Below are 13,020 nucleotides of genomic sequence, written 5' to 3' on the forward strand. Positions count from 1 at the left end.
TATATATTTTTAACATATTTTTCTATAAAATGTATTTACAACATTCAAAATGAAATTTTATTTAGTTGTTTCTGCCTCATAGTAGCAGAATATATCAACTTCAGCTGATATCTCATTTTAGAAATTCATTCATGTAACTTTAGGCCTACGCTAGGATCAGTTATTCAAAATACCAGGTAGTTACAGCATTTTCGACTTCTCTGGATTTTCACACTCGGTGCACACTTCAGATATTTACAACCTTTATTATTCGAGTTGATAATAGAGAATGAAGATATATTCAGGAGTGTAAAAGTGCAGATAAGTTGAAAACGTTAAATTTGTAAAGTAATAACATTCTTCTCCTCTTGAGAGCTGTATCCCTTTTGTTACACTGTCTTAACTGTAACAAAATTATGTGTATCGTGTCTCAAATATGTGTTTAAATTGTTCTGTTTTATTAACAACGTAAATGGTGTTGTTTAGAGATTTAGGCTAATATTTTTGTGATGTAAAGAATTTTTGATTCTAGATTTAATTTATACTCTGTCATCAAGAAAAGTTTATGTGATGTCTCTGGATAAGTCCAGTTGAATAAACACATATTAATCTGATGAAACTTTTCTGATATCTCAGTATAAATACCAGGTTAAAAATTAAATTTGTATTGGCTGTGGGTAGCAATTTTGTTTGCCGTTTCTCTATTTCTAATACTATTAAACTCCACTATCATCCTACTCTTTTACAAATCTTGCACAGTCCTAATACAAAATTTAATGTATGTATATTTTTCAAAACACCTATTTTTGTAATTTAGATAGATTGAACTGTAGTGTTAATTTAGTTAATATACCGTGTAGATATAAAATGTAGTTAAAAATATATCTTTGCTTTACAGATTTTTCTACCATTTCTTCCATTCCACTATTTTTTAATTGTAATCGAATTCTAAGTGTCCATATGAGTAAGAAACTTCTTCACGACCAGTTGTAAGAATGTAAACTTTGGAAGCGATCAAAGATAAGTAGTTTTTCCATTCCATCCTAAATTTATCTCAATTCCACGTCATATGAACTAGGCGTAACAATTATATAATAAACGATATCTAACATTAAGTTTAATATTAAACATATTTCCAACAGTAATAAACTATATACCATTCGTTTATTCACTAGCCAGTTAGTCGTAAGATATAAAGCAAATACTATCGAAAACAAGACATTACAGATTTCATAAAAATAAAATAAGTTACCTATTACATGTTTATATTTCGTCCTCATTTAGTAACATATTGGGAATACCATTATTTATAGGGAATTTTCTACCAGATTCCGGACAAACTAATTCTCCATTTATGATGTCGACTTCTAGTAAAACATGATGCACTTTCTTTAAAAATTCGTGGTCACTTTCGTAGTTGTCAATAATTTCTTTTGGTAAATCCTCCAGTTGGCCAATACTTTCTGCGGCTTTATACAAAACCTCCCAATCTAATTTTGGAATCATTTTTGCCACAAAATCAGGGTTAAAGTCTACCTCGGATACCCTAACATCGGATGCCTGAAAAGCAAAGGTAATGTAGGAATATCGGAGCGTTTAAATATATTGAAAATAAAATATAGGTACACAAATAACCTTAAATACCAGATAATAAAAAATAATTTAAAACTCACGTTTATTCCAAGGGGGTATCCAACACTTACTCCTTTCATACATTTAGAAGTTAACATATTATGTGTAAGTAATTTCATTTTCCTTTTTGGTATTTTTTTATTTAAGTTTTTAAATACGAGAAATTTTGTAGCACAGAACTGCATAGATCACAGATACAGATATTGCAGTACCACAGACTAGTCAACCCATAGGTAAAAGAATAACAGAATTTTACACCTACGGGGAATCACTGATGATAAGGATATAGGAAAATTAACTGATAGCTTACTAGAACTTGATTACATACTGCCATTTACAATTTTACAATGGACTATGTAATCTAGGGTGATCGCCTTCAAAAAAATCCTCTTATTTTTCGTTTCTTAAACTATTTCACCAAAGATGTCACTTCACTTACAGGATTTGTTCTGACAAGGATCACGAGAAGTATTTGTTCTGCGTTATTGTCAAAACGAATGCTCAAATCCTACTATAGGGTAAAAAAGAAAAAAAACTAAAAGTAATTGTCGATTCGATTGTCAAATTTCGTGACTATTTGCCTTTTGAGGTTAAATGCTTATTTATTTTATAATTTAAAATAAATAAAAGTTAAAACGTACCATGGCCGAAAGTGCTGGAAATTGGTGTTTAATTGAAAGCGATCCAGGAGTTTTTACTGAATTAATTAGAGAATTTGGTAACTAATAGCAAATATGGCAATTACTAAATAATGCAACTGTAATTTGCAGGTTGTAAAGGTGTACAAGTTGAGGAACTGTGGAGTTTAGATGGGGAACAATTTGAAAATTTAAAGTAAGGATATTGTTTAATTCAAAATAGATGTATAATTTTATATTTTGTGTTCATAGGCCAATCCATGGTTTGATTTTTCTTTTTAAATGGACAAAGGAAGACGACCCATCAGGATCTTTAGTACAAGATAGCAGACTGGAAAAAATATTTTTTGCAAGACAAGTAATAGAAAATGCGTGTGCTACTCAAGCTATATTGAGTATTCTTTTAAATTGCCGACATACAGATTTAAAGCTTGGCCATACACTGACGGAACTCAAAGATTTTTGTCAAGGATTTGATGCGAATATGAAGGGTCTGACTATAAGTAATTCGCCTGTTATTCGAACAGTTCATAATTCTTTTGCAAGGCAACAACTGTTTGAATTTGACCCGTCTATGAGCAACAAAAACGAAGATGTCTTTCATTTCGTGGGTTACGTGCCAATAGATGGGAGGTTGTACGAACTGGACGGCTTAAAACAGGGCCCGATCGATTTGGGGGCTGTACCAGCCGACATTGATTGGACAGATGTCGCACGACCTATCATAGAAAAACGTATTCAAAGGTATACATTTTTTAAAACTGCATAAATGCTGCAATGTAGAATTAAATAGAGAGAATATTTTATAAAATATATTTTGAGTACTTAACATTTTACTTTTACTTTACAAATAGAGTTTTTACAATAAAAATCAATATATATAATTTCATAAAAACCAGTACTATTCTTCCAAAACCCTCCATGTTTTTCTGCAGTCCATTTTGCGTTTTAATTTTAGTGATCGTAGGTTTATGTTTATTCGATGTGCTGAACATATCGTCTGCTAATTATCAAAGAGAACTAAACCAAGTATGTAAACTAAGATTCCTGCGTGTCTAGGAATGTTGAAATTCAGACTACATTTTAAAATATTCAAGTTAACAGAATGTAGTCCAGATTATTGGATTTAGCCACTTTCAAGGATCTACTATGTTAATATTTAAATCTTTTTTAGGTACAGCGAAGGTGAAATTCATTTTAATCTCATGGCAATAGTAAGCGACAGGAAAATGTTGTACGAAAGACAAATAGAGGAGATTCAAAAACAAATCGAAGGTGCAGGAATGGAAACTGATTCGCAACAAGCAGAACTGACAAGATTGCGTTTACTAATTAACGAAGAGGATAATAAAAGACGTCAATATCAAACTGAAAATATAAGGCGAAAACACAATTACTTACCTCTTATCGTAGAGATACTTAAAATATTAGCAAAGGAGGGAAAGCTCATGCCTCTATATGAGCAGGCCAAGGAAAAAACATTAAAGAAACAAAAATCTAAAGTTACTGGTTAGGCTGTTTTTTTTTTCAATAAAAGGTTTTTTACAATAACAAAAGTCTTCTTATTTAAAACGTCAAAACTAAAAAATAAATCAAACTAAACATGACGATTATTAATTGGAGTTTTCAATATTATAAGTTATGTGGCCGTTTTTAACGATAAATTTTTTAAATTTATGTGTAGAATGTAACCTACCATATCTCGAGAGCATACTGTTCAAGAAATCCAGGCACTCTGCAAAACGAATTACAATTATAATTGAAATAATTGAATCACCGACATAAATACCTTTAAGATCACTACGTTTATGTCTAGGCACGTGGAAGTGTATCAGTTGTTTAAACATCATGTATATTTTATCCGCAGTGACACCTTTAAAGTGCTTTGCTATTTCCTTCCAGTTCACCGTTCTCCAATCTGTTTCGTTTCGATCACATAAACTAAAAAAAAAAATAGTTTAGTGATGCTTTAGGCCAATTTTTCCGATTAGCTACAACTTCTTGGTTGTGTTATAAAAAAACAGAGTTAACCGACATAGGTACAACATAAAATTATTACATTATTCTACATACTTATATATAGGGTGTCCGCAAACTTCACCGACGTTTGACTGACGATAAATAAATACGATCTACGAAAAAAAATTTAATAACAAATTTTTGGTTTTTTAGTTACAGTGCCAAATTTTAACGCGATCGGTAAAAGGGTTATGAAGTTATTAATTAAATTTGTTTTTTTTGACAACTTTGAAGGCCAATTTTTAAATTTTTGGTTTCGCTTCCTCTTTACGCAATGATCTATAAGACCTTGTTTAATAACACGAAAAACTGCAGTTAATATTTGAATTCTATTTACAATTTCATTATATGATTTTTCATTTTCTTTTTTAAACAATCGTAAATATTCAAAATGAGACGTTGACATTATACATGTAAATCTTTATTTTTAAAATCTAAATCTGTTTCAACAACAACAGGTTCTACTAATTCAATATTGTCTGGCGGTATTCCGTTTTGTTCCGTTTCAAAAGGTCTCCAAAATGCCATGTAATAATATTAATAAACAAAATATCCCTCTTATCGCAATTATAATATGAATAGTTAATAAATAGAAGATGCCTCTAATAAATTAAAATGACCTGAATCACACCAAATTCCGCATTGCTGCATTGCACTGCTAGGCAATTTGTCGACAACTAAAACTTATGGCAGCGCGCGCATTCTCGAACTGGGCGACCAGACCAGTATACGGGTATGGCTAAATAAATATGGGAACAAGTTTTTCAAATACTTCAATGCCGAGTTGCTGCGTAGCGACCGAACCTGGTACATACTGCCTAGCTATTTGGTCTTCAATTGAGGTCGGAAAGACTATACCAGCACCAATCGTGCAATGTTGGGTTGCCTAAACTCGGCAGTTACGTGGTTTGTAAACAATTATGAACGCTCTGTAGATACAAATGAAGATATTGAAATGAAAATTTGTGCGCAAAATACATGAATAATTTGGTAATCACATAGATTATCATCGCCTAAAAACCGGTACGGGTCTCACCATTGCTGTAAAAAATTAAAAATCCAGTTTTCTTTGGAACGGTACCTTTTTTGAAGTAAATAAAATGGCACTTCAAAGAACATTTATTTCTTTAAAATTTCTAATAAAAAAATTGCAAAAAACGAAACACTGTTTACGGTGTTCTTAAAGATCTCTATGTTTTAAGTAAAAATTTAGATCATCTTCATATCTTACCACCCCAAAAATTCCCCTATACCAAATTTCATTGAAATATTTTAAAAAGCGGAGGCACCATTTTAAGGAAGCAAAATTGTACTACGGTAACTTGATTTTATTTTCACCCATTTCCACTCTTGAGTATGTCACATTTTTTACCGCACACCCTGTATAAAAATATCAAGAAAAAAAATACGATACTTACATATTTATTATATCCTCCTTCACTTCTCTCATATCAACTTCCTTAGAAAACAATCGGGGATATATTGTAACTTTCCATGCACGTTGTAATTTTTTAATAGGTATATTATCCAATTTTTTGGACAACTTTTGCCATTCTTTATTCGTAAACTCTCTATGCTTCAGTTTCTTTACCTTTTCACATTTCGTAATTTTCATTAGCGCCTTAACGAACCTATCGACCATTTCTACAGTCCAATGAGTTACTTTATTATCATTATTCGTCAGTAGATTATAGCGTCTTTCAACAGATGTTTTGGTGCGACGGAGTAGTTTAGATAAATCACTAAAAGGACGCCCCGAGTGCGTGTTCCTCAGAAACTCTAATAACATTTCATCTTCCTCGGGGGTGAACCTGAAAACAAAAATATTTGTATGAACGAAATAAGACAGTTTGCGACAAAATACCGTCCGGTTTTTATATGGTCTTGTTGAAGTAGGTGCCGAAATCTAATATATACTCGGTGCACGAGGCGATCGTCCATGTCGTGTGCTAGGTAACGTAGGATGTCTACTTTCGTTTCCATCTTCATTTTCGTAGGAAATTTGAAAAATAGGGAAGGGTTCATCCCCAAACCATGTTCCTAAAAAAAAAGGTTAGAATTGTCTTTACAACTAAAATAATTTACTGACTCTGCATAACTGTTTCCAATTTTCTATGATCTTCTCGTCTTCTTCTTTGCTGAAAGGTCCACTTTTTATCGACAAATTCTGTTGTCGAATTTTTTCTAGCAATTCCTTTGTCGGTGTAGTCGTTCTGGTTGTTAAAGCATGCAAAGGAGGTATACTGAAAGGGAACAGGACTATTAAATTCCTCAGCTTCTCAATGTCATCCTCAAGTTCTTCTGGATCGGTGCATATTACCGGTATAATCGACTTCCTTTGTCTTTTACGAATACTCTCCTCATTCCTCTTGATTTTATCTGGACTTTCCTTTTTTCTGTCCTCATCCTCTATAAAAAAATAGGGAAATATAAATGTAAACTAATTATTTATTTACTTTGAGCTTAATAATTAGCACAGGATAAACTCGACTATTCGTTCGGACTCGGTGATATTCAAAATTCCGGATAACACGTATTTCCAGTGCATATTTTATTTCATTTAAGGCACTTTCTGTTATAGTCTTTCCGAAGTCAGTTGAACATGTAAAAAAACGCCTGGCGATAAAATTTAATGAGTTTCATAGGCTTCCCTAAAAAAATTTCCTGCTAAAGGTAAAAAATTATAATAATTTGTATATAATGTGCAGAAAATTTCTATAATAATATTATTTCTCCCTTTCGCAATTGTAATATCAATGATTTTAATAGAAGGTGCCTATAACAAATTAAAATTAAATGAATCACACCAAATTCCGCAATTGCTACACTGCACTGCTGGGCAATTTGTCAACCACTTGTCAGCGGCTGAGATTTATTGCCCAGTGGACCAATGCAACTGTATTTGCATTTCGTTTACCCGCGCTCGCATTCTTCAACTGGGCGTATACATTTCTACCACCTCCACGTTTAGTTCGACCAGACCTGTATATGAGTAGGGCTAAATAAATATAGGAACAAGTTTTTCAAATATTTCAATGCCGAGTTGCTGCGTCAGCGACCGAACCTGGTACATACTGTCATTCTCTTGGTTCTTCAACTGATATCGGAAAGACTATATGTGGTTCGAAGATACAAGATCATAATTTAAGATAAATATTCTTCATTCTATGTAATATCCGACATACAAACCAATTACATATTTTGGATCTGGTTTTGTATTGGACAAGAATCATCGCAAAATTGATAGGTTTTATTTTTATACCTGACAGATTTAAAAGTAATCGATTTTCCATAAAATCAATTGGTTCAAGCCCGTAGGCCAAAATTTATTACTTAAAAAAAAAAATACTATACCTTCACTTTCTATGTGATCTGATACATATGAATCCTTTGTAATTGCATCAATATTTACTTTATCGATATGATATTCATAAGAGTTTAATGCATCATTAGTCGAATTATTTGTACCATCTTCGTCCACCTCAGTATTATATTGCGCATATCCCCATTTAGAACCGATTATTTCCGAACCGTCTGAAGACCGATCGTCACTAAAAATTTCCTGAGATCCATGTGTACTGTCCTCATTTTCAGAACTGTCTGAAGACTGACAGTCGTTAAAAATTTTCTGAGATTCATGTGTACTGTCGTCCTCAGTTTCATAGACACTGCTCAAGTCGTTCTCTTTCAATGAAATACTGTTACAATCTTCTAATTCGTCCTGATAATGTTCCTCTTTTAGAGAATTAACTAAAACTAGTTCAAAAGGATTCTCTTGCCGTTCATTATCGACTTCTTCTTTAATAGTTTCCTGTTTCTCGACGTAATCTACATCAGTTCGAATTTCCAAGAATTTATGTTTCTTCTTTTCAACTTTGACTAAATTATAATCATCGGCTGGATTTTTTCCACTCAACTCATTTTCATTGTATTGTAAATTATTTAATGCATTACGAATTTCAACGTTTTCTTCGTTTTTCACCTTTGCTGTTTTGCATTTCTTTTTGTTTGTATTACGGGCCTCTAACTCCTCACCAGTGATATGTTTTCTCTTTTTCTTAGTACTTGAACCAACGTAGTCGATTATCTCATGTTCACTTTCAGAACTATTTGGTGTTTTAATATTTTTAACTTTCTCATCCACTTTGTTCGTTTCTTCTTCTAAAAATGTTGATTCACTTTTTGAATTGCTCGGGTCATCTTGATTATCATCTATAAAATATGTTTTCAAATAAATATTAATATTATATATTATAAATGTTTAAATAAATGAAATAATAGGGAATTAATATTAAAAACAAATCAAATATAAGCGCACATGAATAATGTTACAAAATGGATAAAAGGGTTACTTCTGTTCAAACAAGGGATCTATTACTACTGTACAAAACACGACAAAGTTAGACGAGGTATTTCATTTCAAATTAAGGCATTTATAAGTGCTAATAAACTTCCATACCTTTAATTTCCATTTCGTCTGATTTTTGAACTGTTTTAGTTGGTGAATTTAAATCAGTTCTAAGTGTAAATACTCCAATATTTGGTTTATCACTGTAACATTCAAGCTTTACGTTACTGGTTAAACTGTTTGTACTGGTTTCCTGTATCTCGGTTTTAGTTTCTACAGATTTATCGTCTTTAGTTACACACGCCATCTCATTGTTTTTATGTGAAATACTATAATGGTTCCCTAATTCGTCGTCCCAACACCATTCCTCTTTTAGGGATTTAACCGTATCTAGTTTGTTGTAATGCTCTTGTTGTTTATTATTGACTTCCTTAAATATTTTCTGTTTTTCAACATCTGAAGCACTATTTCCAGTTTGTCCTTTGGATATACTTGCATCGTAATTATTTTTTCTTGACACTGTTGCAGAATTCTCATTATTATCAACAATTTTTATTGTTGTGTTATATTTCTTTTTGGGTGTATTGTAGACATCTGATTTTGTACTAGTAACACGTTTCCTCCTTTTCTTTGAATTTGAACTAACATAGTCGATAATTTCACATTCATCCTCAGAAATAATCGTCAATGTATCATTATCTCCAATTTGACTTTGCTCATTCCTTCTGTTTGTATTTGTTTGTACATCTTGAGACATTGTATAACTCTTATTTCCTGGCGATTCATAAAATAATTTGCCTCCACTTGCCATATAATTTTTAGAGGTGAATCCATATTGTTTGGAATATTTGAATTTATCATTTGAATCTTGTTCCTCTTCTGTAGATTCAGAGTCATTGAGTTCCCTGAAATTTTGGTAATGTACATCATCTTCCTCATCTATTTCTTCTTTCTTAAGAATATTTAAAATATTACTGTTAGAGTAATTTTTATGTTTTTTCTTTTTGGATTTGACACGCTTAAAATCATCAGTTATATTCATTTCACTGTATTCGCTATCATCTTTATTGATATTTCTCAATAATTTCGATGTGTTAGTAGTTTCATGTGTATTTTCTTGAACATCAGTTTCCTTTGCTTGTACCTTTTGTTTCCTTTTGGGTGAATAAATAGCATCCAATTCAACATTAATAAATTGTTGCTTCTTCTTTTTCCTATTTGAACTAACAAAATCAATAATCTCACATTCTCCATCATTCTCATTTACATGGGTTTTCAATTCTGCAGCTTTTACAATTTCACAGGCTTTAGTATCTGGTGTTACAGGTAATGAATTGTTTTTATTTTCCAGTGAATTTATATTACAATCAAATACATCTTCTCTTGAAATATTAGTATCATGTACATCCTCAACATCTTTTTTAAACTTGCTCATGTTTTTTGTATAACCTATATTATTGTCAGCTTGAGATTTAGTTTTTTTCTTTTTAACTTTAAGAAACTTACAATCATCTACTACATTTAGTTCATCAGATTCTTTATTATCTTCACTACTTTTTTCTGACATTTTTAGTAAAGCATTTTTAGTGTTAGCATTACTGAATCCAAGAATATTTTCCTGCATATTATTTTCCATTATTCTTGTCTTGTGTTTCGGTTTAGAATCTTTTTCGTCGATTTTATATGTATTATGCTTGCCTTTTGTCTTTGAAATTGAATTATCAAAATCAATAAACTCACAGTCACTGTCTGAAACATTTACTATCAAATCAACAGACTTTTTTCGACTCTTCTTCTTTTTCAATTTATCCTGCATTTTAAAACTATTTTCTGTTCTTTTTGTCCCATTATCTTCTAGTAAAATATGTTTATTTAATTTTACTTCATCCTCAGAATCCAAAATGTTTATAGAGGTTCCTGCATTTTTATTTCTCTTTTTACGTTTTCTTGACTCTTTACCAAGTACATTGAATCTCTCTTTATCCTCACTACTCATCACAGCTACCTCTTCAGATTCTAAATTATTTTCTAAACCAGTCTCTATCAGAACATCATTTTTATCACATATCTGATCTGAATCTTTATTTATATTATAAAACAGAAAATTGAAATTATTAGATTCGTTAACATTATCTTTTTTTTTCTTTCTTCGATTTTCACTTTGCTGTAACATAGTTTTTTTATCATTACAGTTATTAGAAGTATCACAGTTAAATATATTTATGTGAGAACCATTACATACTACATTTTTATTTGCTTCTTGTTCTTTACTAGTTCTCCCATTCCCATATATATCAAAATAAAGCAAATCTAAATCCTGTTTATTAACTACTTTAGATTCAGAGCCATTTAATGCAAATTGACCACTGTAATTTGATTCACTTGTGTTACTATTGCCTCTAAATTTGTTAATAGTATCATACTTCTGCTTTTCTAATTTTTTTCTTTTCTTCTTTTGCTTGTAACTAACATTGTAGTTACTTGAAACTGTGCTTCTAATATCATTTGAATTTCTATTTGAATGATTTACAACGTGGGAAGTCATCGAAACATTCGACGTGCCTAACGGACATGCGATTGATTTTTTGTAATTAGTGTCTCTAAAAGATGTATTTAATTCACTTTTAGGGTTTGTTGTATATTTTTTACCATTTACTGCATTGCTTTCAAAAAACTTTTGTTGCATGTCTTCAACGTTATTTTTTTTTCTCTTTTTGCGCTTCTTACGTTTTACGGTATTGAGACTATCCTCACATTTTTTCTGTTGATCAGTAAGATCGCTAATTCTAACCAAATTATTTTGTTTCTTCTTTTGGTTGCTTTTTAAGGAACTATCTCCTATAAGCCACTGGTTTCTTCCAGGCTTATTAATATTATATTTAGAATAGTCTCTCAATAACAATTTTGATCCATGAAAAACTTCCTTTTGTTTTTTTCTAAAATTGTTGATTGTAAATGTGAATGAATTATTGCCAATATTTTGTTGTTCCATATTGAAATGTACATTAGAATTACCATATTCCAATAGAATATTAACAAATTATTACAAAAACTAAATTAACCTCAAAACAGCTTGCGTATAACTTGGATTTGAAAATCAAGCGAGTTCTTGCGACTTGCGAGCACGTGCATACCAGTCGCGTTCGACACACTATTATTAAGCCAGGGCAAAGAGAATAAACTAATAAGAGTTTTCACATTCATTCATGCCGTCGACCAAATTTCTATCTTTGTCACTATGCGCCAAGGACATACAATTTGAGTGAAAAATGATGCACTTGGCGCAGGTAATAGTAAACTATAGTAAATTTATGAGACTGATTTAATTATAAACATCCTCGCATATCTAGCTATATTTGTCAGTGACAACAGGAGACACGCAATCACGCAAATGAGTGAAATGGAAAACAAGAGAAGGTCGACACTAGTTGGGCATCTCGTTGCCAGGTCTGGTTTTCGTCTTTTCGTTTGATGAATCATAGTGAACGTTTGGTAAATCATTATAACAGTTAGGTATCTTGTTTTCTGCTTTCATATTATTTACAAACTTAAAAATGAATTAAAAGAAATATTTAATCCTCATCCTTGTAAAAAATTTCCTTACAACTTCTTTTTGTCACTTTTTACTCGGTTAAAAATTTATCATGTTTTGAAGCAAACAAATCTCCAGTTAAGGCAAGGAAAGCCTATTCAAATTCAAAAACTTAAAAATTTACATGTATAATAAAAAAAACACTTAACTAAATGTTAAATAAATCTAGGATGATTGTAGGTTTGTAAGTTGTAGTTGTAAAATGAAGTTTTATAATAATTCGTGAAACCTTTTGTGTGTGGGGAAAATCATTAATTGTTAAGTAGGGCTTCGCAAACTGTTGTTTGTTTAACTTTAGCTATATTTAACTCAATAGTAGGATGTATAGTATTTATATAATATATAGCCCTATAAACCAACTATATAAAATGTAAGAGTACTTATAAATAGCATTTCCCTTGTTAAAATAAATAAGTTATTATAGATCAGTTTTTTTATCTACTAACGATCATGTTTTTCTTACTTCTGAATTTTGTTCGATAGAGTTCAACAAATGATAATATGTATATGTGTTCCGATCAAATCGTAACATGTGCATTGTTGACAATTTTTAAAAGCTGCTCCATGTTTCTTGTTTAGGTCGTAGAATATGCTGATTAGCTCTTCTTAGGAAAGGCAGGATATTGTAACATCGTCTGCTGAAGTGTAGGGAAACTTCGAAAAAGTATGAAAACGTTTAAACCTAATATCTACTATGAAAGTTACAAATATGTTATACCATAAATACACCATTGTATACGTGTATGCTTTGGTGGGCAGCTTCTTTAAAATACGTAGTTAAAAGTATTTGTTGATATTTTTATAGGTAATTT

General features: G+C 31.2%; 3 protein-coding genes across 3 annotated transcripts; 1 reads left to right on the forward strand and 2 right to left on the reverse strand.

Annotated features, from left to right (window-relative positions):
* Window positions 1-1,079: 1,079 nt before the first annotated feature.
* Window positions 1,080-1,823, reverse strand: LOC108908218 (multifunctional methyltransferase subunit TRM112-like protein). The gene is made up of 2 exons (XM_018712167.1): window positions 1,653-1,823; window positions 1,080-1,539 (listed from the first exon to the last, which is right to left on the reverse strand). Exons 1-2 carry the CDS (start codon window positions 1,794-1,796, stop codon window positions 1,243-1,245), a joined length of 441 nt encoding a protein of 146 aa, XP_018567683.1. The 5' UTR covers window positions 1,797-1,823; the 3' UTR covers window positions 1,080-1,242.
* A 345-nt stretch (window positions 1,824-2,168) lies between these two features.
* LOC108908294 (ubiquitin carboxyl-terminal hydrolase isozyme L5) lies at window positions 2,169-3,798 on the forward strand. The gene is made up of 4 exons (XM_018712308.2): window positions 2,169-2,329; window positions 2,382-2,445; window positions 2,502-2,993; window positions 3,424-3,798. Exons 1-4 carry the CDS (start codon window positions 2,254-2,256, stop codon window positions 3,761-3,763), a joined length of 972 nt encoding a protein of 323 aa, XP_018567824.1. The 5' UTR covers window positions 2,169-2,253; the 3' UTR covers window positions 3,764-3,798.
* Window positions 3,770-11,750, reverse strand: LOC108908293 (MATH and LRR domain-containing protein PFE0570w). Its single transcript, XM_018712306.1, has 7 exons — window positions 8,728-11,750; window positions 7,623-8,480; window positions 6,358-6,677; window positions 6,133-6,308; window positions 5,687-6,079; window positions 4,039-4,190; window positions 3,770-3,984 (listed from the first exon to the last, which is right to left on the reverse strand). The coding sequence occupies exons 1-7, from the start codon at window positions 11,606-11,608 to the stop codon at window positions 3,863-3,865; spliced, it is 4,902 nt and encodes a 1,633-aa protein (XP_018567822.1). The 5' UTR covers window positions 11,609-11,750; the 3' UTR covers window positions 3,770-3,862.
* Window positions 11,751-13,020: the final 1,270 nt, after the last annotated feature.

The sequence above is a fragment of the Anoplophora glabripennis genome, unplaced genomic scaffold (genome assembly GCF_000390285.2).
Source record: "Anoplophora glabripennis isolate ALB-LARVAE unplaced genomic scaffold, Agla_2.0 scaffold18, whole genome shotgun sequence".
NCBI lineage: Eukaryota > Metazoa > Arthropoda > Insecta > Coleoptera > Cerambycidae > Anoplophora > Anoplophora glabripennis.